Here is a 24,080-nt window from a genome sequence, read left to right as displayed (position 1 = left end):
AAGTCCGACATACTCCACCTGGAAATGGGTATGCTCACACCGCTGTCTGCCGAAGTAGAAGAAGATCGTCTGAGTTTCGCAAAGACAGTAGTTGGTAAATCAAGACCTACCACAGGCCAACTCAAGCCTAAGGTGCCAGATTACATAGTGCACAATGGGGTTCGCCACTATTGAACGACTGTTGAAGTTTCGACTGTTATTCGCACTCCTAAGTAGGAACTTTCACCGTTATTTTGTCCTCTCACCTTAGCCCAGGGTGAAGAGATGTTTCATAGGGCTTTGCATTTTACTATTTCTTAGGAAAATGTCCCTCTTTGCTTTGCCCGAAGCAATAGAGCTTTGTTTTATAGGGTCTTTGTTTCAAGAAGTGACTGTCGATAAATAAAAATGTCATTTTGTTCCTTCGTTAGTTTTTCCCTTTTCTTTTTTCGGAAATTGGTAATCCTAAAAAACACCCTTAAAAAACATCAAAACATTCCATTAACTGCATACACCGAGTCTTCCCTCGTTTTCTAAATAAAACTTATCACACATATGCAGATTAATCATAGAACACCCCTTTGAAACGCACGATCGTGTGACTTCTCCAAGCTTTGGGTTTCCTGTATTCGAGGCAGAGGAAGAAGAAGACGGAGAAATATCAATGGAAATTTCTCGGTTATTTCAACAAAGGGGAGAGGCCATTCAGCCATACAATGAGCCTTTAGAGATCGCTAACCTTGATTCCGATGGAAACAGAAAAGAGGTTAAGATTGGAGCTTCGCTCAATTCAGAGATTAGAAAGAGTTTGATACAACTGCTCAAAGAATTCTCAGATGTCTTCGCTTGGTCCTATAAGGATATGCCAGGGTTGGATACCAGTATAGTGGAGGATCACTTGCCTTTGAAGCCAAAATGCCCTCCGGTTAAGCAAAAAGTGAGAAGAACTCATCCGGAGATGGCCATGAAAATAAAGAGGAAGTTCAAAAGCAAATCAACGCTGGTTTCCTCGTCACTTCAGAATAACCTCACTGGTTAGCTAACATTGTTCCCGTTCCTAAGAAAGACGGAAAAGTCTGCATGTGCGTCGACTATAGAGATTTGAACAAAGCTAGCCCTAAGGATGACTTTCCTCTACCACATATTGACATGTTGGTTGACAGTACAACAAAATCCAATGTTTTCTCGTTCATGGACGGATTTTCAAGATACAACCAAATCAAAATGGCACATGAAGACATGGAGAAAACAACTTTCATCACCCCCTGGGGAACGTTCTGCTACAGCGTTATGCCTTTTGGACTAAAGAACGCAGGGGCAACTTATCAAAGAGCCATGACTACACTTTTCCACGACAGGATGCATAAAGAAGTGGAAGTCTATGTGGATGACATGATTGCCAGATCAGAAAATGAGGAAGATCATATACAGAATCTGACAAAGCTATTTCAACACTTACGGAAGTTTCAACTTCGCCTGAATCCCAACAAGTGTACCTTTGGTGTCCACTCAGGAAAACTCCTTAGTTTCATCATCAACAAGTGAGGAATTGAAGTTGATCCAGACAAAGTCAAGGCAATTCAAGAAATTCCTTCACCCAGGACTGAGAAACAAGTTAGAGGATTTCTTGGACGTCTGAATTACATCTCGAGATTCATATATCTCATGACAACAACTTGTGCTCCAATTTTCAAACTTCTACGGAAAAATCAAAGTTGTGTCTGGAAAGACGATTGTCAGAAAGCGTTCGACAGCATTAAGCAATATCTGTTCGAACAACCTATCTTGTCTCCTCTAGTGGAAGGAAGGCCTTTGATAATGTACTTAACCGTCTTAGAAGATTCCATGGGTTGTGTCCTTGGATAGCAAGACGAGACAAAAAGAAGAGAGCATGCCATCTACTACTTGAGCAAGAAATTCACTGATTGTGAATCCCGCTACTCCATGTTTGAGAAAACCTGTTGTGCTTTGGCCTGGGCTGCCAAGCGTCTCCGCTAGTACATGATTCGATATACTACTTGGTTTATCTCCAATATGGATCCGATCAAGTACATCTTTGAGAAGCCTGCCTTAACTCGGAGAATTGCCCGTTGGCAGATGTTGTTATCAGAATACGACATTGAGTATCACGCACAGAAAGCCGTGAAAGGAAGCATCCTAGCAGAGCACTTGGCTCACCACCCACTCAATGACCATGAATCAATCAGATTTGGCTTTCCGGACGAGGACGTCATGTACCTCAAGATGAAAGATTACGATGAGCCATTACTAGACGAAAGACCTGAGACATGATCCCAGTGGGGCTTGATCTTTGACGGAGCCGTCAATGCTTATGGACGAGGAATTTGGGCAATCATTGTTTCCCCTCGAGGTACCCGTATTCCATTTACAACCAGATTAACTTTCAATTGCATAAACAATGAGGCCGAATATGAAGCTTGCATCATGGGTCTCGAAGAAGCCGTAGAATTAAGAATCAAACACTTGGATGTATACGGAGATTCTGCTTTGGTCATCAATCAAATCAAAGGAGAATGGGAAACACGCCAACCTGGGCTAATCCCTTACAAAGACTACGCGAGAAGATTGTTACCATTCTTCGACAGAGTAGATTTTCATCACATTCCTCGTGAAGAAAATAACTTGGATGATGCATTAGCCACACTCTCTTCCATGATTAGGATAAATCATTGGAATTAAATTCCTCGAATCGATGTCATGCGCCTGGATAGGCCCGCTCATGTTTTCACAGCAGAAGCAATCATCGGCGACAAACCGTGGTATCAAGACATCAAAAACATTCTTCAAAGGCAAGAGTACCCTCTTGGGGCATTAAAGAAAGATAGAAAGACTTTGAGAAAGTTAGCTGGCAGATTCTTCCTGAATGAAGATGTTCTGTATGTAACACCCCGCATTTAATTAAATTGGTTAATTAAATTATTGAAGGATTTAAATATTTGATTTAGTCGAATTTGGATTGTCGGTGTTATTTAAGGGCGTATTTGGAATTATATAAATTGAAGTGGGATAGTCGGGAAATAATATTAAGAATAATATTATTTATAAGTCGGAATTATTATATTGAAGAAATTATTATTATAAGTGATATAATTGATTATTTGAGTTATATCTCTTATTGGGCCTAAATTGATTTTGGAGGATATTAATTAAAGAGAGGATTTAAACACTAAGCCCAATTGGTTTTATATTAGGGTTTTAGAGATTTTGGAAAGGGGGAGTTGTCATAATGAAGAAACAAGAATAGAGGAGAAAGAGGCAAGACTATGGAGAAGAAGAAGAAGTTTGAAGATTTTTCATCCATGGTGGCAAGTAAAGATGCAATTATAGACCCATTGAGTTGCTTCCATTGATAAGGTAAGGGTGAGACTCTCTTCCTATAATGGGGCTTATGAAACTTTGTATGAGGATTTAGGGATTTAGGTTGTTGCAATTGTTTGTGTTAATTGATTGTTTGAAGTAGAATTTTACTATAAAATCGATTGAATCCAAGTTGCTGTGTTCATAAATTGTTGTCCAAAAAAAATTCTGTGTTGTAACTTCGTTATATGAAAATCTAGAATGGAAACCAAAATGAACCAATCCTTGTTTTTTTTTAGAAGGCCGTCTCAAGCTAATGCTTCCATTGTTCCTTCATTTTTATTTTTGGTTATTGGCGGTCGTCGGAAAGAGAGCCCAAGACGGGTTGCTTGTGTGTGGAGAACCTATTTTCCTTTTGTTTCATTGCCATTTCTTTATATTGTGCTGTAACTTATTCCTTTTCTGTTTCACATGTTATGTTCGTGCCTTGTTTCATTTCATAAGCTTGCTGTTACTTAAATATGAAAATGGAAGTAATACAAGGAAATGAAGCATGGTTTTAGATTGATATATATTAGAAAAGTAGGAACTGTATAACAATAGTCAATATAGAACTAATAAAATACAAAACAATCCTGTTTGATAGAAATAGTCGAATTAAGCGGTTTATTTAGTTGCCCGGAATTTGATGAAAATTGACGTGGTAGCTAAGTTTAATTAGTAGATTAACGTGGTGGTGTTATTTTGTTGAAATTGTGATATTTTACGAATCGACCGAAATTGTGTTTGATTTAAATAGAATGCTAGAAATTGAAAATGGAGTAGAAATAAAAGTGATTTAAATTAATATAGTTTGATATTAATTGGTTAAACTAATAATTGAATTAATTGCGACGAGTCTATTTAATCAGATTATGTTTGGACTTGGATGACTTATTCGGTTTATCGGTAAATTACAGTATTTTGAGAATTTGTCCGTAATTGTGTTTTTGGCTCGAATATTTATGTTGAGAAATATATATTGTTATACCAATGATGTTGTTTTGATAATGTGTATATTCATATATATGTGGTAAATGTGAATTGACATGAGATAGTATGGATACTAGTGTTAATTGGATTTTGTGAATCGTAATTGATTAATTGGCCTCTTATATATTAATGATGTGTGTGTGTGTGTTGCGAATGTTGTGTACAATTGGTGGATAATTCATAGAGTTGAATTATTGTGATATGCGGAAAGTTAAGATGGTAGAGATGATCTTAATTGCATATATTTGTGATATTGTACATACATTCATATCATGGTGTGCCTTGAAACACAGGTGGATTTGCTTTGAAACACAAGCGGGCTTGAATTCTAGAGTGAATTCGGAAAGCGGTAAACTATATGTTTACATTTGGTGGCTTCGATCTTGTCCAGATCTGAAGCGTGGCTAGATTCTATATGAATCGGAAGCGGTGGAACTTTGGGTCCACATTGGGTACCACATGCATAGAGTCACATGTCTTGCATTGAGTCACATTGAGGTTATGTGATGTTTGAATATATGCATTTATGTGATTGTTATGTGTACATGAGATGTGATAATTGAAATTGGTGATGTTTTGATACATAATTGGTTAAATGTGTGAATATGTGATAATGATGGATTGTGTATATATTTGGGATAATAGTATTGAATCTTTTTAGTATTATACTACTGAATTTTGTGCATACTTGAATATGTGAAATTTATTAGATGATACTATTTACATGATTTTGACTTGTTGTGTGATGAAAAGTATGTGAGACTAATGAACTGTAGAAGTATGATGTGTATAGTAGCTATTGATACTTGTGATGTGATGATTTTATATGTCTGAATCCTAGCATGCAATTTATCATACGCCCACTTATATGATTTGATATCTCACCCTTTTCTCTTGTTTCGCCGTTGCCTTTATATTGGCAACGTGCAGGTATTCAAGTATGAAGATTTAGTTGCCATTACTCGAGTTGGTTGTCGCTCTGATACGTAGCACTCTGGGGGTAACGATTTATATTATTTATGATGTTGCTATTTAATTGTTTCATTTTGGTTGGACAAAATGATAAGTTAACTGAAGATATTTTATTGAATACATTCTTAAGTGATTCCGCTGTGTTTTAATAAAATAAGTTATTCTGTTTCAAAGGTGCTATGTATCCGCTTTATGCGACGAGGTGATTTGTTTTGTTTTGATTATGTGACGCCTCGTTTGTTTATTGAGAAATTTTTAAAACTCTGATTTTTATATATAATTGCCGGGTAGAAATGGGGTGTTACAATAGTGGTATCAGAGCAGGTCGGTCCGTCTGGCCAAGTTGTCGAGTCTGTTGAGTTGTGCGAAAGTTGAATGCTGTCAGTGTTTTAGTCTTTAGTACATGACACGTGTGTGAAACACTGTCCGTACTTGTCTATTTTGTTGCAGGAATTGGTTTGTTTCCAAGTGGGGGAGAAGTTTTACTTCTCGATGATGTTTCTGTTGTAAGAGATGGTCCAGTATGCTGTCGACCAACGACGATGCAAATGTTGTTGAAAGTTTTAGATGTCACCCGGATTCGGAAACGACGTGAAGTTAAGAATTATTTTGGAAGCCAGAATTTAGAAAGTGGCGATGTTCAGCACGATTGAGGACAGTGAAGTTGTCGGTGCGTTTAACCTTTGCGTCTGATGCCGGTGTTTGACAAGTGCTAAAGTGATGAGGTTGCGGTAGACTTTATGATAGAGTCACATAAGTGATTAACGGACGTAGTCGATGTGTGAAGTGTTGTGAATCGCGAACCCTAGTTGGAACTCGAGAATGCACGTAGCTTGAGTTTCGGATATCTGATTTGAACTCTGTTTGAAGCGTCAGAAAGATAACGAGATGAAATGTATTATAAGAATGATTGTCGCAGCCATAATAGATTTGAGTTTGACGTGATGATGTTGGGATGGGGTGCAGTTGTTGTCGAAGTTATTTGAGGAGTTTGGGAGATAACATAAAAATTGTCGATGCTTGACGTCGATGTTTGCAATTCGGATAACGTCAGAGATTCGTATCTTGAGTTTCGAGTATCAATTGGATGTACCGTTTGAACCTATGAAGAGGTGAAGTTGTATTCTACCTTATGGAAATGTGTAAGCCTGTTGAATAAGAATGGTTGTTACCGCAAATGTCTGAAGTGAAGTTAAGCAGAACTTGTTGTTGATGATTAAAATGAGAAGACGAGATGTTGGTTTTAAAGATGTTTGACGATTGTGTGATGCTAAGTAATTGTGAATCAGATTTGGTATTATGTTTGGACGTTAGTGTCTCATCGACAAAATCAATTGAGTAAGAAGTTATAGGAGTTGTGAAAACCCAAAGTGAATTATTGGATTATGTCGTGTTATTGGATTTAAGTGGAAATTCGGAAAAAACTATATTATGATGTAACAACGATTTATACTCCACTATGGTTTTTGGATACTAATTGACAAATTGTGGAACTGATCACCCTCAATCTATTGTTAATGGTAAACGAAACTTGTGTTGGATGTTATAGATTTGTCTTGTTGTCCTAATAGTGTGGAAAGATTTTTTATATTTTTATCGTGAAGTTAGTCGCTCATCAGTTGGTGTAGCTTGGTAAGAGGAATCGTTAAGTAAGAATTAGATGAGATTAACAATCGGTGTGGTACGTTTTATGCAAGCGAGTGTCGCAAAGTGACAGATTGGAAATATCAAGTGAACAACGATGTGAGGATGAGTAATGAGGAAAGTCTGTATTGGATTGAGAATTGTGAACCATATAAGTTGACAATTTTTTTTTTTTTTGAGGATAGTGATTTAAAAGAGAATTATCAAAGTTGAGCAGCGGAAGCTTATGTGACACGGTTATTGTAAGACTTGAGGGAGTATGAAACTATATGCCAGAAGTCGATAAAGATGAGTTATTTTGATGGACTATTGGAATAAGTGTGATACGCCAGGAATACTGCATTAAGTCGTTTATTATTGCAAAACTGGTAAGAACTATAATGTGTTTGTGTTCATGAGAATCGTTGTTGTGACGAAGTGTTACCAAGCGCTATTTGGAGATTTGAGATTTGGATACGAGGTTTGTGTTTGGATGGTGTTGAGCGAATTTTCGAGGACGAAAATATTCTAAGTGGGGGAAATTTGTAACACCCCGCAGTTAATTAAATTGATTAATTAAATTATTTAAGGATTTAAATATTTGATTTAGTCTAATTTGGATTGTCGGTGTTATTTAAGGGCGTATTTGGAATTATATAAATTGAAGTGGGATAGTCGGGAAATAATATTAAGATTAATATTATTTATAAGTCGGAATTATTATATTGAAGAAATTATTATTATAAGTGATATAATTGATTATTTGAGTTATATCTCTTATTGGGCCTAAATTGATTTTGGAGGATATTAAATAAAGAGAGGATTTAAACACTAAGCCCAATTGGTTTTATATTAGGGTTTTAGAGATTTTGGAAAGGGGGAGTTGTCATAATGAAGAAACAAGAATAGAGGAGAAAGAGGCAAGACTACGGAGAAGAAGAAGAAGCTTGAAGATTTTTCATCCATGGTGGCAAGTAAAGATGCAATTATAGACCCATTGAGTTGCTTCCATTGATAAGGTAAGGGTGAGACTCTCTTCCTATAATGGGGCTTATGAAACTTTGTATGAGGATTTAGGGATTTAGGTTGTTCCAATTGTTTGTGTTAATTGATTGTTTGAAGTAGAATTTTACTATAAAATCGATTGAATCCAAGTTGTTGTGTTCATAAATTGTTGTCCAAAAATGATTCTGTGTTGTAACTTCGTTATATGAAAATCTAGAATGGAAACCGAAATGAACGAATCCCTGTTTTTTTTAGAAGGCCGTCTCAAGCTAATACTTCCATTGTTCCTTCATTTTTATTTTTGGTTATTGGCGGTCATCGGCAAGAGAGCCCAAGACGGGTTGCTTGTGTGTGGAGAACCTATTTTCCTTTTGTTTCATTGCTATTTCTTTATACCATGCTGTAACTTATTCCTTTTCTGTTTCACATATTATGTTCGTGCCTTGTTTCATTTCATAAGGTTGCTGTTACTTAAATATGAAAATGGAAGTAATACAAGGAAATGAAGCATGGTTTTAGATTGATATATATTAGAAAAGTAGGAACTTTATAACAGTAGTCAAAATAGAACTAATAAAATACAAAACAATCCCGTTTGATAGAAATAGTCGAATTAAGCGGTTTATTTAGTTGTCCGGAATTTGATGAAAATTGACGTGGTAGCTAAGTTTAATTAGTAGATTAACGTGGTGGTGTTATTTTGTTTAAATTGTGATATTTTACGAATCGACCGAAATTGTGTTTGATTTAAATATTCTTTATAAATAAATTATAATAATTTAATAGAATTGTCAATGGAGTTGTTAGAGTTGTCAATAGAGTTGTTAGAGTTGACAATAAGTTGTCAGAGTTGTTTTGGGTTATTAAGAGTCATACTTTTATTTGTTTAGTGTAATTTTGACATGTTTAGAGTTGTTAGTGTATGATGTCGGTGTTTGCTTTTTCGTTGAAACTTTAACAATTCATATCTTTAGAACCGTAACTCTGTTTGAGTCTCCGTTCGAGGCGTTAGAAAGCTAGCGCGATATTCTTTTTAATAAAAATGGTCTTAAGCAATAGAATGCTAGAAATTGGAAATGGAGTAGAAATAAAAGTGAATTAAATTAATATAGTTTGATATTAATTGGTTAAACTAATAATTGAATTAATTGCGACGAGTCTATTTAATCAGATTATGTTTGGACTTGGATGACTTATTCGGTTTATCGGTAAATTACAGTATGTTGAGAATAATATATTGTTATACCAATGATGTTGTTTTGATAATGTGTATATTCATATATATATATATATATATGTGGTAAATGTAGATTGACATGAGATAGTATGGATACTAGTGTTAATTGGATTTTGTGAATCATAATTGATTAATTGGCCTCTTATATGTTAATGATGTGTGTGTGTGTTGCGAATGTTGTGTACAATTGGTGGATAATTCATAGAGTTGAATTATTGTGATATGTGGAAAGTTAATATGGTAGAGATGATCTTAATTGCATATGTAGCGGGGAAAATCTGACATCGAAGCCATGGGATTGACTCGAATCAATATTCCGTTTTGAAATCGCCACCGCGCTTTATTTTTTCAAAGGAAAAGGGAAAAGAACGTAAAACCCAAAGTTTTGTTTTTTTAAAACAAGAAAGAGAACTCAGGTTCGGGTGTTGATTATATGAGGGGAAGGTTTAAAGCACCCCTCATATCCGTGGTACTCTACGGGAACCTTTTTGAAAATCTGTGTTGTGTGTGTGCTAAAAAACGGTTTGTTTTATTTTTAAAATAAGCTCGGCAAAGCGTTAAGCTTTGGGCCTACATACCTCCTTGGTGCAATGGAGAAGTCAGAGCTAATGTAGTTCCGCTTTTGGGAAAAACGTTTTAAAAACGAATAAACACTTTGGTGTCGTTAGAGAGAAATACTCAGCCATTGATCTTGAGCATGAGAACAAACAAGTTCTTTGCATCGCAAATGAAGGAAGGGCTCCAACTCGGATAAAATCAACGAGTATGCCACTAGCTCTCTCACGCGGAAAAGATCTCGTTATTATCAATCAATTTCAAAATCGTGGGGTATAACCACTCGTTTCGACAGTTAACGGTGTCTAAACTTTTGAAGAAAAGCCACTAAGGGCGAAAGATATTTTTAAAGAAAAGGTTTTGAAAAGATTGCAAACATAAGAATATTTTTTGAAAAAGGGAGAAGATTTTGAAAATTTAAGAATGGGAAGGAGATGAAGAGGCTATCCTATTGCGTAAAATAAAAGCTAAGGAAAGAAACGGCCTAACCAAGTAAGAAGCCAACACTTGACATTAAGAGCCAAGGTAGTTTTCCCATCCTTTGGATTTATCAATACCAACACATTAACACTTGGGGATCCAGATGAACTTATTGTCTTAGCACCACTTTGCATTAAGCACATTAAGGTTCTGACGAAAATCGGGCAGAGTAACGGCTGTTTTTGGGTAAAATCCTTATATCAATGCCTTGGAATTAACCATCAAGGGCTTTCAAGGAAATACCTGCACACATAAACATACAACAGAACAATGCCAGACAGACAGAACAATCACAGGATAGTAATAGAATGAGTCCATAGGTACTAGGTCCATAAGTCCGAATCTCCAAAGTGCTAGGGATAGTAACCGATAGTCCAAAGAGAACCTTATGTATTTTTTAGATTTTGATTATTTATTAGTGTTTTAGCAAGAAAAATAGAGTATGGTCCAAGTGGACAAAAGAAAAATAACAGAAGCATAAACATATGTCCAAGTGGACAAAGAGAAAATGACGGAATTATAAACGTCCAAATGGACAAAGAGAAAATGGCGGAAAGTAAATATGATGAAATGATAAAGTAAAGCGATAAGGCGAGAAATATAAAGAGCGGTAATATAAAGAGCGATATAGTAAAGGTGCGGAAATTAAAGTTAGTTGTTAAATGTTAAAGATAACCATCTTGAAACTTGTCAAGTATGTTATCAAAGTTAGTAGGAAGATCTATAGTGAGTGAATGATGTACTCGGATTTAAAGTCAATGGGGCTTATCAGAAGCTTGATAAAATCATAGCGACTACACGATAAAAACCTCCACAAGTCTTAAATCAACCGCATACAATTCTCTTCCATGTTTGATCTTTTTTATTCGGGACACGAAATATTGCGCTATGTTAAGCAGATCGCCAAGTGATTTATGTAGAAATCACCCTACAACGAGGCCGGTCAAAACTTTATGTGCTAATGCATGCGAGAAGAACGATATGTAGATCGCCTTCCGAAAGCAATACCGCACGAAAAGAAAATAGGTAACGATCTAGTCTTTACTAAGAATCCATAAGAATTCTCAAAGTATTAAGACTTTCATCGATCAAAAGAAAAAAAAAGAGAAGGAGAAGATAAAATGCATAAAGATAATCAACTCACACTATCATTAATATCATTCATCTAATATTATGGATTTGGTTCTTTCAAACCTATCAACATCCTAGATCCAATGATATTAATGAAATGGAGGAAGAAGAATAAAATCCACAAAAGATAATCACAAGAAAGAAAACAAATTGATCTAGTCTTCATCAAGAATCCATAGAATTCTCAAGATGTTAAGACTTTCATCGATCAAAAGAAAGATAAGATGAAGAGATAACAATGAACACAAATTGATCTAGTCTTCATCAAGAATCCATAGAATTCTCAAGATGTTAAGACTTTCATCGATCAAAAGAAAGATAAGATGAAGAGATAACAATGAACACAAATTGATCTAGTCTTCATCAAGAATCCATAGAATTCTCAAGATGTTAAGACTTTCATCGATCAAAAGAAAGATAAGATGAAAATAAGAATGAAAACACAAAAGATAATCAACTCACACTATCATTAATATCATTCATCTAATATTATGGATTAGGTCATTTCAAACCTATCAACATCCTAGATCCAATGATATTAATGAAGTGGAGGAAGTAGGAAACCAAAACAAGCATAAAAAAGGCAAAAAACCACATTCTGCCAGCAGGAAATCGATTTCATGCAGGGGGAAATCGATTTCCATAGTGCAGTTTTCAAAAAAAACAAGTTACGTTCAGCAGGAAATCGATTTCAGCCTTAAGGAAATCGATTTCCTCAGTGCAAAATCCAGCAAAAACAGCATTTAGAGGCATAAAACTTGACTTGAACAAACATACAAACACCTTATGATCACACATCAATTGGAGCACGAATTTTCCATCAAATCAACAACAAATAGCACCAATATAGCATCAAAGATGCATTGAACACAAACCACAAAGGATCTACATCATGATACACAAAAAGGATGAAGAGAATTTACCAAATCTTGCACAAACTTGGATCTACTTCAAGAATCACCAACACAAATCTTGATCTCTCAACAATTGAAGAAAAAAGAGTGAAATGGATGGTGGCTTAGCTCAAAGTTTGTGAGGTTCAAGATGTGACTCACAAACTTTATGAAAGAAAAAGAGCTTTGGTGAATTTGGTAGGGATGAGGAGAGAAATTGCAAGGGATTTGTTGGCTCTCAAAGCTTGAGAAATGAGAGAGGCAAGGCCTCTATTTATAGAATTGGAGCAAGAGTAGTGGCAATTTGGTCATTTGGCCTTTGGTAATTAGCTTGTGTTTAATTGATGATTAAAGTGGTGTTTAAATGGTAAGAAAAGGTAAAATGAGGTTTAAGTGGGTTTAATGAAGGAGTTAATTTTGATGAGGTGGAAAATTGGTAAAATGATCAAAGAAAAAGGTGCCAAAATGATGTCAAGCTTCCCTCCTTATATTTTTTGAATTTTGCCTGAAGGAAATCGATTTACCCAGGAAGGAAATCGATTTCACTCTGTTCCAGAAGAGAAATTGGCGCAAAATACACTAGGGAAATCGATTTACCCAGGAGGGAAATCGATTTCATGCTGTCCAGAATGTGATTTTGGTGAAGATTGCTGCAGGGAAATCGATTTACCTAGTAGGGAAATCGATTTCATCAGTCAAAAATGTGAAAAATGCCTTGTTTATTGCATGTCTTGGCTTGGTACCTACAAAACAAAAGTCTACAAAGAAACAAAGCAATATTTTTGGTATTTGGGTTAGTATAAGCATACAAGATACACAATCATTGGTGCTTGATGGTCCCTCTTATTGATGAGGTGAGTGCAACACCATAAACAAAACTTCCAAGTGAAGCTCTTGATTAGTGATTGAGATGTGAATGATATAGGATCTTAGGGTCAAAAATTGGGGTATGACAGATGCCCCTATTTAAGTTTCTTCGATTTGGAGATACGATGATTGGAAATCTTCGTTTTGACAAAAATCGAAGAGACTTAAATATATAAAACACAATTTTTGATCCTAAGATGCAATGCAATGTTAATGAATGCATGTGATGATAATGATAACACTGGGGAGTATCAGGTGATCCACTGGGGAAAACAAATGTCTTGATATAACTCCGCTGGGGAAACAGATGTCTTGCAAGTAGGAACTCCTCTGAGGAAGGCAAGACTTTGTTGGAGACGGAACTTTTAGTGGGAAAAGAAATTTCTCTGGGGAAACACTTCGCGTCAGAGAGGTTAGAGCATCCTCTTTCACTGGGGATGAGAAAAGGGGTCATCCTCTTTCACTGGGGATGAGAAAGTATGCATCTGAATACCCATCATCTGTTAACAGAAATCAGACCATCGTACCACTGATGAAGAGATGTACCGCCGTACCACTAACGATAACACATACCAACGTTCCACTGAAGGTATTGAAGAGAAATACGCCACCGTACCACTGATGTCATGAAGAGAGATATACCACCGTACCACTGATGATAACACATACCCACGTTCCACTAAAGGTAGAAGGAGAAATAATTCATCGACGTACCACTGACGATAACACATACCAACGTCCCACTGGAGGTAGAAGGAGAAATATATCGACGTACCACTGACGATGACACATACCAACGTCCCACTGAAGGTAGAAGGAAAAATACATCGACGTACCACTGACGATGAAGATAACAAAATACACCAACGTTCCACTGAAGGTGAACTACCAACGTCCTACTGGAGGTAGAAGGAGATATACATCGACGTACCACTGACGATGAAGATAACAAAATACACCAACGTTCCACTGGAGGTGAACTACCAACGTCCCACTGGAGGTAGAAGGAGATATACATCGACGTACCACTGACGATGAAGATAACAAAATACACCAACGTTCCACTGGAGGTGAACTACCAACGTCCCACTGGAGGTAGAAGGAGATATACATCGACGTACCACTGACGATGAAGATAACAAAATACACCAACGTTCCACTGGAGGTGAACTACCAACGTCCCACTGGAGGTAGAAGGAGATATACATCGACGTACCACTGACGATGAAGATAACAAAATACACCAACGTTCCACTGGAGGTGAACTACCAACGTCCCACTGGAGGTAGAAAGAGATATACATCGACGTACCACTGACGATGAAGATAACAAAATACACCAACGTTCCACTGAAGGTGAACTACCAACGTCCCACTGGAGGTAGAAAGAGATATACATCGACGTACCACTGACGATGAAGATAACAAAATACACCAACGTTCCACTGAAGGTGAACTACCAACGTCCCACTGGAGGTAGAAAGAGATATACATCGACGTACCACTGACGATGAAGAAGGTATACCACCGTACCACTGATGATAAAGATAACAAAATACACCAACGTTCCACTGAAGGTGAACTACCAACGTCCCACTGGAGGTAGAAAGAGATATACATCGACGTACCACTGACGATGAAGATAACAAAATACACCAACGTTCCACTGAAGGTGAACTACCAACGTCCCACTGGAGGTAGAAAGAGATGCCTCTTCGTATCACTGATGGTGAAGAGCAATCAATAATGATTTGAGGATGCCAACACAAATGCATAATCTCAATATTCATTGTCCAGCAACCAAAATTCAATCCATGAACAAATGGAAAGAAGCTGCCTCAAAAAGACTGGACCAAGTGAGGGAAAAAAAACTCACTGGTATTCTGTTCGTAGACATCTGAACAGAATAACTGAAGCATATTATCCACCTAGAAACAAATTCAATGGGGATTTTCAAGGAAAGTGAGCTTTTTCTGCTTGACTGCAAACTGTCACTTATACTGAAGCGACTTACCATTTGCTGAGCTTCTTCCATTTGGGAATCAAGAAGTTCATAAAGCCTGAGAGATTATCACTTGCTTTGAAGATAAGATTGATATGTGGAGACATACAAACTTGCTCAAATAAAGAGGCTTGCATTTGTTGTCAACAAAACATGCTAAGGACAGAACCTGCCTCTTGCTTTCAAGTACAAATTCCAACGGAGTGCAATGACAACACTGGTGGGAAATAAGCCTTTCAATATCTGATAAGAACATCAATCACAAATGAATTCTCCATTATTGGGGAAAGCAGAATCCTCAAGAGGTGCAAAATAAATGCCTTCTCAATCTAGGTTTCCCAGCCTAGAGAGGTTCAAAATAGTATTGCAAGAGACCAAAGTTCAGCTCCAAGAACAAACTGGACAAAAACGGCCAAACAAAGCTTTGCCCCTTGAGGAATAAACTCAACTGGGGATTAATTCCATCCTAACAAATGAGATGAGGAGGAACACCGAAGCAAAATTCTTCCACGAGGAACAAACTCATTGAGGATTATCAGTCTCTGCGAGGAATTTACAGATCATCCCCTTCTTATCAAAAGATCGGGCAACACCCCAAGCTCTATTATGGGGAATCAGAGAAAATTTCCTTGGAGAAAATCACCATTATGAACTTGCAGAGGAACTAAGAAGTTAACATCAAAGTAAACAAGTTAACATGCGGGGGATTTTAGTTCAAAACTCAACACAAGGTGAGAAAGAAAACCCAACAGTCAACCGTTGTCTCAAAACTTCTTGGTAGAGAGTGACATACTCTGGATTGGTCATGGCAACAACCTTTGTGCTTCAAGCTAATGAGGTGATCAAGGTAACTTCTGATTCACAACTTGCCCCAGACTACATGGTCTATGAGAGGAATTGCTTCAAGAGGATTCATGGAGATCCTTGGCATCATGAAGACTTTGGAATAATCTGCCCCAGATCAACAGATTCTTGGAGAGATTCATCAAATCTCGACGTAACTGCCCCAGATTGACTAAACTTGGCACATTCTTTTACTCGACAAAGTCTTCAAGCTTTGCCCCATGATGGTAATCAAACTTGCAAAAGCATTATACTGGGAAAACAGCATGCCCTTGGCAATGTTTTAGTTTTCTACTGATGATCAGATGTAAACTTCCTGAATGTCAAACAAATGTTTACAAGCAGAAAAATGTTTATTGTGAGAATGATAATGAAAATGCAACAATTATGTAAGTCTTGAAGTTTCGAAAAGATGTCGCATAACTTTGTGAATGAATCACTAGTTAAGAGATGACATTGATTTTTTTTATTTTTTATGCATATGATACCAACACAAGTTTTCAGCATAACTGATAGGAGTCAGGAACGCTTTCTTGTTTAAGTATGCTCTCAAAATAAACCCTGCTTCAATTAGGACTTTTGAGGGTTGTAACGTGGCTTGGTTCACGGTTTTCAGAAAAAAAGATTTTTAGGCTCAAAGTTTATTTAGCCCACCCCATCTTCGTGATGTTCTCCAGTCCTACGTTCAGTTAATTCAACATGAGTATTCACCTCTCAAAAGGATTTTGTGCCATTAAGGACCTGATGAAGCTTTCTTGGAGTAGCAGTCACCCTTTTGTCTTCATTTTTGTATTCACAGAGATTTGTTCATTGTTGAGGACTTTTGCTTTGTAGTCCTTTCTTTTCACTTTTCACTCTTTTCTCTTTTTTTTTTTTTTTTTTCCTAACTTTTGCCTGGACTAATTCTTTTAATTGGTCGTCCAGCGGGATGCTCTTACTTTTGCCTAAGTCACTTGTTTTCAAGTTTTTGACTTAGCGAGCTTTTTTCTTTCTTTTTTTTTTCACTTTTTCTTTCATTCTTTTAATTTGAACAAATCGTATGATATTGACTTTGTCTTGACTTGTTGAGAGGGTTGTGACTGCCTCATTCCTTGGCGTATGGAGGAAAACCATTGTGGTTTCACATTTTCCAGTCTTTTGATGCGCGGGGAATAACCATTGTGGTTTCCCATGATCCAACCATTGATGTGGATATGACATGCTTGACCTTTGGATGCACAATCCTTTTTGAAATATGAACACTCGGTCAAATTAACTGAACACTACCCTGCCCCAGGTTAAAAATTAGGGTTTTTCATTTAGAAAAGAAACTCCTACTTCAAGGCTCAAAGGGGTTAACAAGGGATTATCTTCCTTATATCTCCGGTGTTTGGGAATTTGAAACAATGCCTGTACATCATCAGCAGGGTTTTATTCAAGAGCATATAACCAGAAAATTTTGCGTTTTCAGATCATCATCCTCCCTCCAATCTTTGCATAAGCAAGAGTTTGGCAAAAGCAATTGGTATCATAATGCATAAAAACAAATAAACATGAGTGAAACGAATGGATTACTTCAAGACAAACATTATTGTTGCATTAGCATTAACATTCAAAAATAAACAAGTTTCTACATGCAAACAATGCATTTGAAAAACAAGTAATATTACAAATGAAAATCAGTAAGAATACTAAAAAAACTGAGAAGGCTTTCTCCATCTGGGTTTGTGCTGAAGGAAACATCTTTCAAACTTCAGGCTACCATCAATAGTGATTCATTCATGCTTTGGCAAAGAATTGGCTTGAACATCAGGGCCAATGTCTCGGAAAGACAAAATACCAGCACGAGTCAATCTTTGAACTTCAACCTTTAGAGCCCAACAATCTTCTAAACTGTGTCCGGGAGCATCCTGATGAAAAGCGCAAGTAACATCAGCATTGTACCACCATGGAATCTTCTCTGGAATTGGAGGTGGTGACCTTGTCTGAACCAAATTCTTATGAATTAGAGCAGGGAACAATTCTGTGTAGGTCATAGGGATAGGATCAAAATTAGGCTTTCGAGATTGATTTTGCTCATTCAGTGGAGGAGCTTGTTGACGAGTACTTTGCTGATAATCTGGAGTTGCATGAATTGAATTGGATACAGGAATGATATAGGAAACATGATGATGTTGATGATGATTGTTTCCTCCCCTGATTCTCTTCTTTGAAAAGTCATTACCAAACTTCTTCACACTACCAGCTGAGTTACCTTCTTCAAACAAACATTCCTTTCGGACATCCTTTTCTAGAAGCGCTTTCATACCCACCTCTCTGTGGAAGTCAGCAGGTGTACTGACTACTGTCCCCTTGGGAAAGAACGAGTTCAGAGTTTCAAGAAAGACCTTTGCCATCCTTTCTTCCATCATAGGAGGATTGACTTGGGCAGCAACTAGAGCCTCAACCAGAGCAGTCAGATGCTCCATACCAGCCTTCAAAGTAACCACCTCTTTGCGGAGTTCAAGAATCTCTTGTTTGATACTTTCCATTTCTTCTTAGCACGAGCGTTGCACTGATGATACCAGGAGAAAGGAAATAAGGCTCTGGAAAAAACTTCTTTAGAGAGCAAGACCAAATGCAGAATGATGCATGCAATGCAAATAATTTGTTTTTTTTATTTGAGTTTCAAGGAACTTGAGATATTAACTTGAAAACACTCAAACATTGGACTAAAGCTTCGATTAAGTTATCATCAAAATCAATCATCCATTTTGGTGGATTAGAGTTTTCACCCCATCAACACCCAAGATCCATTGAGTTTGATGAAACTTATGATGTTTACAAGGAAAGACCTCTAAGTTCCTTGAAAATCAAAAGAAAAAGAGTTTTCATGGATGCATGAATGCATGGTTTGTGCATCAATCACAATCAAGAGCACGCAAGGTCACATAAGATCATAGTTTAAAGGTTCGACGTCACGAGCATGGAGCCATGGGTCTACCCATCCCAAAAGGTATGATCTAAGGAGTTTTGTACCTGCCAATCGGGTTCTACAAAGGTTCCCAGAGTTTTCAATCTTCTATCGGATATTACCGGCACGCACAATTGCTCATGGGCGCCAATAATATGCCTAAAAAGACCTCGTCTGAGCGTAGTATCGCATGACAACAAGCTCAAATTGGTACTTGATCTTGTTTCTGCACTACATCCTAAAAGGCTTAGATTGGTTAAAAGGGTTCTAGGTCATTCAGCTTCTACGGACACTCACTATTGAAAGTAATAGCGTTATCACGATGGTTCGTAACAACCTCTACTACCTTCCATGAGGCCTCCACTGATTGGGGTTCCACCATATGACGCTCATGGTAAGGATTGCTCCTGACATGCGACTATTGGTCTTACCACCTCCTATCTCAAGTTACTCACCAAAGTTCGGGTTAGAACTTTATCTCATCACAGAGGAACCATCGAGCACCAAAAAGAAAAAAAAAAGAAGATAAACAAACAAAGCACACAACAATATATACAGATAAAAACACACAGATAAACAAAAATAGGCTTAACACACTTAAAACTGGATCCCCAGTGAAGTCGCCATTTTTCTGTAGCGGGGAAAATCTGACATCAAAGCCATGGGATTGACTCGAATCAATATTCCGTTTTGAAATCGCCACCGCGCTTTATTTTTTCAAAGGAAAAGGGAAAAGAACGTAAAACCCAAAGTTTTGTTTTTTTAAAACAAGAAAGAGAACTCAGGTTCGGGTGTTGATTATATGAGGGGAAGGTTTAAAGCACCCCTCATATCCGTGGTACTCTACGGGAACCTTTTTGAAAATCTGTGTTGTGTGTGTGCTAAAAAACGGTTTGTTTTATTTTTAAAATAAGCTCGGCAAAGCGTTAAGCTTTGGGCCTACATACCTCCTTGGTGCAATGGAGAAGTCAGAGCTAATGTAGTTCCGCTTTTGGGAAAAACGTTTTAAAAACGAATAAACACTTTGGTGTCGTTAGAGAGAAATACTCAGCCATTGATCTTGAGCATGAGAACAAACAAGTTCTTTGCATCGCAAATGAAGGAAGGGCTCCAACTCGGATAAAATCAACGAGTATGCCACTAGCTCTCTCACGCGGAAAAGATCTCGTTATTATCAATCAATTTCAAAATCGTGGGGTATAACCACTCGTTTCGACAGTTAACGGTGTCTAAACTTTTGAAGAAAAGCCACTAAGGGCGAAAGATATTTTTAAAGAAAAGGTTTTGAAAAGATTGCAAACATAAGAATATTTTTTGAAAAAGGGAGAAGATTTTGAAAATTTAAGAATGGGAAGGAGATGAAGAGGCTATCCTATTGCGTAAAATAAAAGCTAAGGAAAGAAACGGCCTAACCAAGTAAGAAGCCAACACTTGACATTAAGAGCCAAGGTAGTTTTCCCATCCTTTGGATTTATCAATACCAACACATTAACACTTGGGGATCCAGATGAACTTATTGTCTTAGCACCACTTTGCATTAAGCACATTAAGGTTCTGACGAAAATCGGGCAGAGTAACGGCTGTTTTTGGGTAAAATCCTTATATCAATGCCTTGGAATTAACCATCAAGGGCTTTCAAGGAAATACCTGCACACATAAACATACAACAGAACAATGCCAGACAGACAGAACAATCACAGGATAGTAATAGAATGAGTCCATAGGTACTAGGTCCATAAGTCCGAATCTCCAAAGTGCTAGGGATAGTAACCGATAGTCCAAAGAGAACCTTATGTATTTTTTAGATTTTGATTATTTATTAGTGTTTTAGCAAGAAAAATAGAGTATGGTCCAAGTGGACAAAAGAAAAATAACAGAAGCATAAACATATGTCCAAGTGGACAAAGAGAAAATGACGGAATTATAAACGTCCAAATGGACAAAGAGAAAATGGCGGAAAGTAAATATGATGAAATGATAAAGTAAAGCGATAAGGCGAGAAATATAAAGAGCGGTAATATAAAGAGCGATATAGTAAAGGTGCGGAAATTAAAGTTAGTTGTTAAATGTTAAAGATAACCATCTTGAAACTTGTCAAGTATGTTATCAAAGTTAGTAGGAAGATCTATGGTGAGTGAATGATGTACTCGGATTTAAAGTCAATGGGGCTTATCAGAAGCTTGATAAAATCATAGCGACTACACGATAAAAACCTCCACAAGTCTTAAATCAACCGCATACAATTCTCTTCCATGTTTGATCTTTTTTATTCGGGACACGAAATATTGCGCTATGTTAAGCAGATCGCCAAGTGATTTATGTAGAAATCACCCTACAACGAGGCCGGTCAAAACTTTATGTGCTAATGCATGCGAGAAGAACGATATGTAGATCGCCTTCCGAAAGCAATACCGCACGAAAAGAAAATAGGTAACGATCTAGTCTTTACTAAGAATCCATAAGAATTCTCAAAGTATTAAGACTTTCATCGATCAAAAGAAAAAAAAAGAGAAGGAGAAGATAAAATGCATAAAGATAATCAACTCACACTATCATTAATATCATTCATCTAATATTATGGATTTGGTTCTTTCAAACCTATCAACATCCTAGATCCAATGATATTAATGAAATGGAGGAAGAAGAATAAAATCCACAAAAGATAATCACAAGAAAGAAAACAAATTGATCTAGTCTTCATCAAGAATCCATAGAATTCTCAAGATGTTAAGACTTTCATCGATCAAAAGAAAGATAAGATGAAGAGATAACAATGAACACAAATTGATCTAGTCTTCATCAAGAATCCATAGAATTCTCAAGATGTTAAGACTTTCATCGATCAAAAGAAAGATAAGATGAAGAGATAACAATGAACACAAATTGATCTAGTCTTCATCAAGAATCCATAGAATTCTCAAGATGTTAAGACTTTCATCGATCAAAAGAAAGATAAGATGAAAATAAGAATGAAAACACAAAAGATAATCAACTCACACTATCATTAATATCATTCATCTAATATTATGGATTAGGTCATTTCAAACCTATCAACATCCTAGATCCAATGATATTAATGAAGTGGAGGAAGTAGGAAACCAAAACAAGCATAAAAAAGGCAAAAAACCACATTCTGCCAGCAGGAAATCGATTTCATGCAGGGGGAAATCGATTTCCATAGTGCAGTTTTCAAAAAAAACAAGTTACGTTCAGCAGGAAATCGATTTCAGCCTTAAGGAAATCGATTTCCTCAGTGCAAAATCCAGCAAAAACAGCATTTAGAGGCATAAAACTTGACTTGAACAAACATACAAACACCTTATGATCACACATCAATTGGAGCACGAATTTTCCATCAAATCAACAACAAATAGCACCAATATAGCATCAAAGATGCATTGAACACAAACCACAAAGGATCTACATCATGATACACAAAAAGGATGAAGAGAATTTACCAAATCTTGCACAAACTTGGATCTACTTCAAGAATCACCAACACAAATCTTGATCTCTCAACAATTGAAGAAAAAAGAGTGAAATGGATGGTGGCTTAGCTCAAAGTTTGTGAGGTTCAAGATGTGACTCACAAACTTTATGAAAGAAAAAGAGCTTTGGTGAATTTGGTAGGGATGAGGAGAGAAATTGCAAGGGATTTGTTGGCTCTCAAAGCTTGAGAAATGAGAGAGGCAAGGCCTCTATTTATAGAATTGGAGCAAGAGTAGTGGCAATTTGGTCATTTGGCCTTTGGTAATTAGCTTGTGTTTAATTGATGATTAAAGTGGTGTTTAAATGGTAAGAAAAGGTAAAATGAGGTTTAAGTGGGTTTAATGAAGGAGTTAATTTTGATGAGGTGGAAAATTGGTAAAATGATCAAAGAAAAAGGTGCCAAAATGATGTCAAGCTTCCCTCCTTATATTTTTTGAATTTTGCCTGAAGGAAATCGATTTACCCAGGAAGGAAATCGATTTCACTCTGTTCCAGAAGAGAAATTGGCGCAAAATACACTAGGGAAATCGATTTACCCAGGAGGGAAATCGATTTCATGCTGTCCAGAATGTGATTTTGGTGAAGATTGCTGCAGGGAAATCGATTTACCCAGTAGGGAAATCGATTTCATCAGTCAAAAATGTGAAAAATGCCTTGTTTATTGCATGTCTTGGCTTGGTACCTACAAAACAAAAGTCTACAAAGAAACAAAGCAATATTTTTGGTATTTGGGTTAGTATAAGCATACAAGATACACAATCATTGGTGCTTGATGGTCCCTCTTATTGATGAGGTGAGTGCAACACCATAAACAAAACTTCCAAGTGAAGCTCTTGATTAGTGATTGAGATGTGAATGATATAGGATCTTAGGGTCAAAAATTGGGGTATGACAGCATATATTTGTGATATTGTACATATATTCATATCATGGTGTGCCTTGAAACACAGGTGGATTTGCTTTGAAACACAAGCGGGCTTGAATTCTAGAGTGAATTCGGAAAGCGGTAAACTATATGTTTACATTTGGTGGCTTCGATCTTGTCCGGATCTGAAGCGTGGCTAGATTCTATATGAATCAGAAGCGGTGGAACTTTGGGTCCACATTGGGTACCACATGCATAGAGTCACATGTCTTGAATTGAGTCACATTGAGGTTATGTGATGTTTGAATATATGCATTTATGTGATTGTTATGTGTACATGAGATGTGATAATTGAAATTGGTGATGTTTTGATACATATTTAGTTAAATGTGTCGATATGTGATAATGATGGATTGTGTATATATTTGGGATAATAATATTGAATCTTTTGATTACTATACTATTGAATTTTGTGCATACTTGAATATGTGAAATTTATTAGATGATACTATTTACATGATTATGACTTGTTGTGTGATGGAAAAGTATGTGAGACTAATGAACTGTAGAAGTATGATGTGTATAGTAGCTATTGGTACTTGTGATGTGATGATTTTATATGTCTGAATCCTAGCATGCAATTTATCATACGCCCACTTATATGATTTGATATCTCACCCTTTTCTCTTGTTTCGCCGTTGCCTTTATATTGGCAACGTGCAGGTATTCAAGTATGAAGATTTAGTTGCCATTACTCGAGTTGGTTGTCGCTCTGATACGTAGCACTCTGGGGGTAACGATTTATATTATTTATGATGTTGCTATTTAATTGTTTCATTTTGGTTGGACAAAATGATA

The 24,080-nt window shown here is 36.8% G+C and overlaps 1 protein-coding gene across 1 annotated transcript; it reads right to left on the bottom strand.

Moving 5' to 3' along the window:
* Positions 1 to 17,473: 17,473 nt before the first annotated feature.
* LOC131646075 (uncharacterized) lies at positions 17,474 to 23,058 on the bottom strand. Its single transcript, XM_058916238.1, has 2 exons — positions 22,327 to 23,058; positions 17,474 to 18,469 (listed from the first exon to the last, which is right to left on the bottom strand). Exon 2 carries the CDS (start codon positions 18,444 to 18,446, stop codon positions 17,691 to 17,693), a length of 756 nt encoding a protein of 251 aa, XP_058772221.1. The 5' UTR covers positions 18,447 to 18,469; positions 22,327 to 23,058; the 3' UTR covers positions 17,474 to 17,690.
* Positions 23,059 to 24,080: the final 1,022 nt, after the last annotated feature.

This window comes from Vicia villosa, linkage group LG2 (assembly GCF_029867415.1).
Source record: "Vicia villosa cultivar HV-30 ecotype Madison, WI linkage group LG2, Vvil1.0, whole genome shotgun sequence".
Classification (NCBI taxonomy): Eukaryota; Viridiplantae; Streptophyta; class Magnoliopsida; order Fabales; family Fabaceae; genus Vicia; species Vicia villosa.
Note: the sequence above shows the minus strand (reverse complement) of the source record. Positions and strands in the feature narration are given on the sequence as shown.

Bases quoted from the DNA above. Each gene is read 5' to 3' on its own strand.
- LOC131646075 (XM_058916238.1), bottom strand. From the start codon at position 18,446: ATGGAAAGTATCAAACAAGAGATTCTTGAACTCCGCAAAGAGGTGGTT.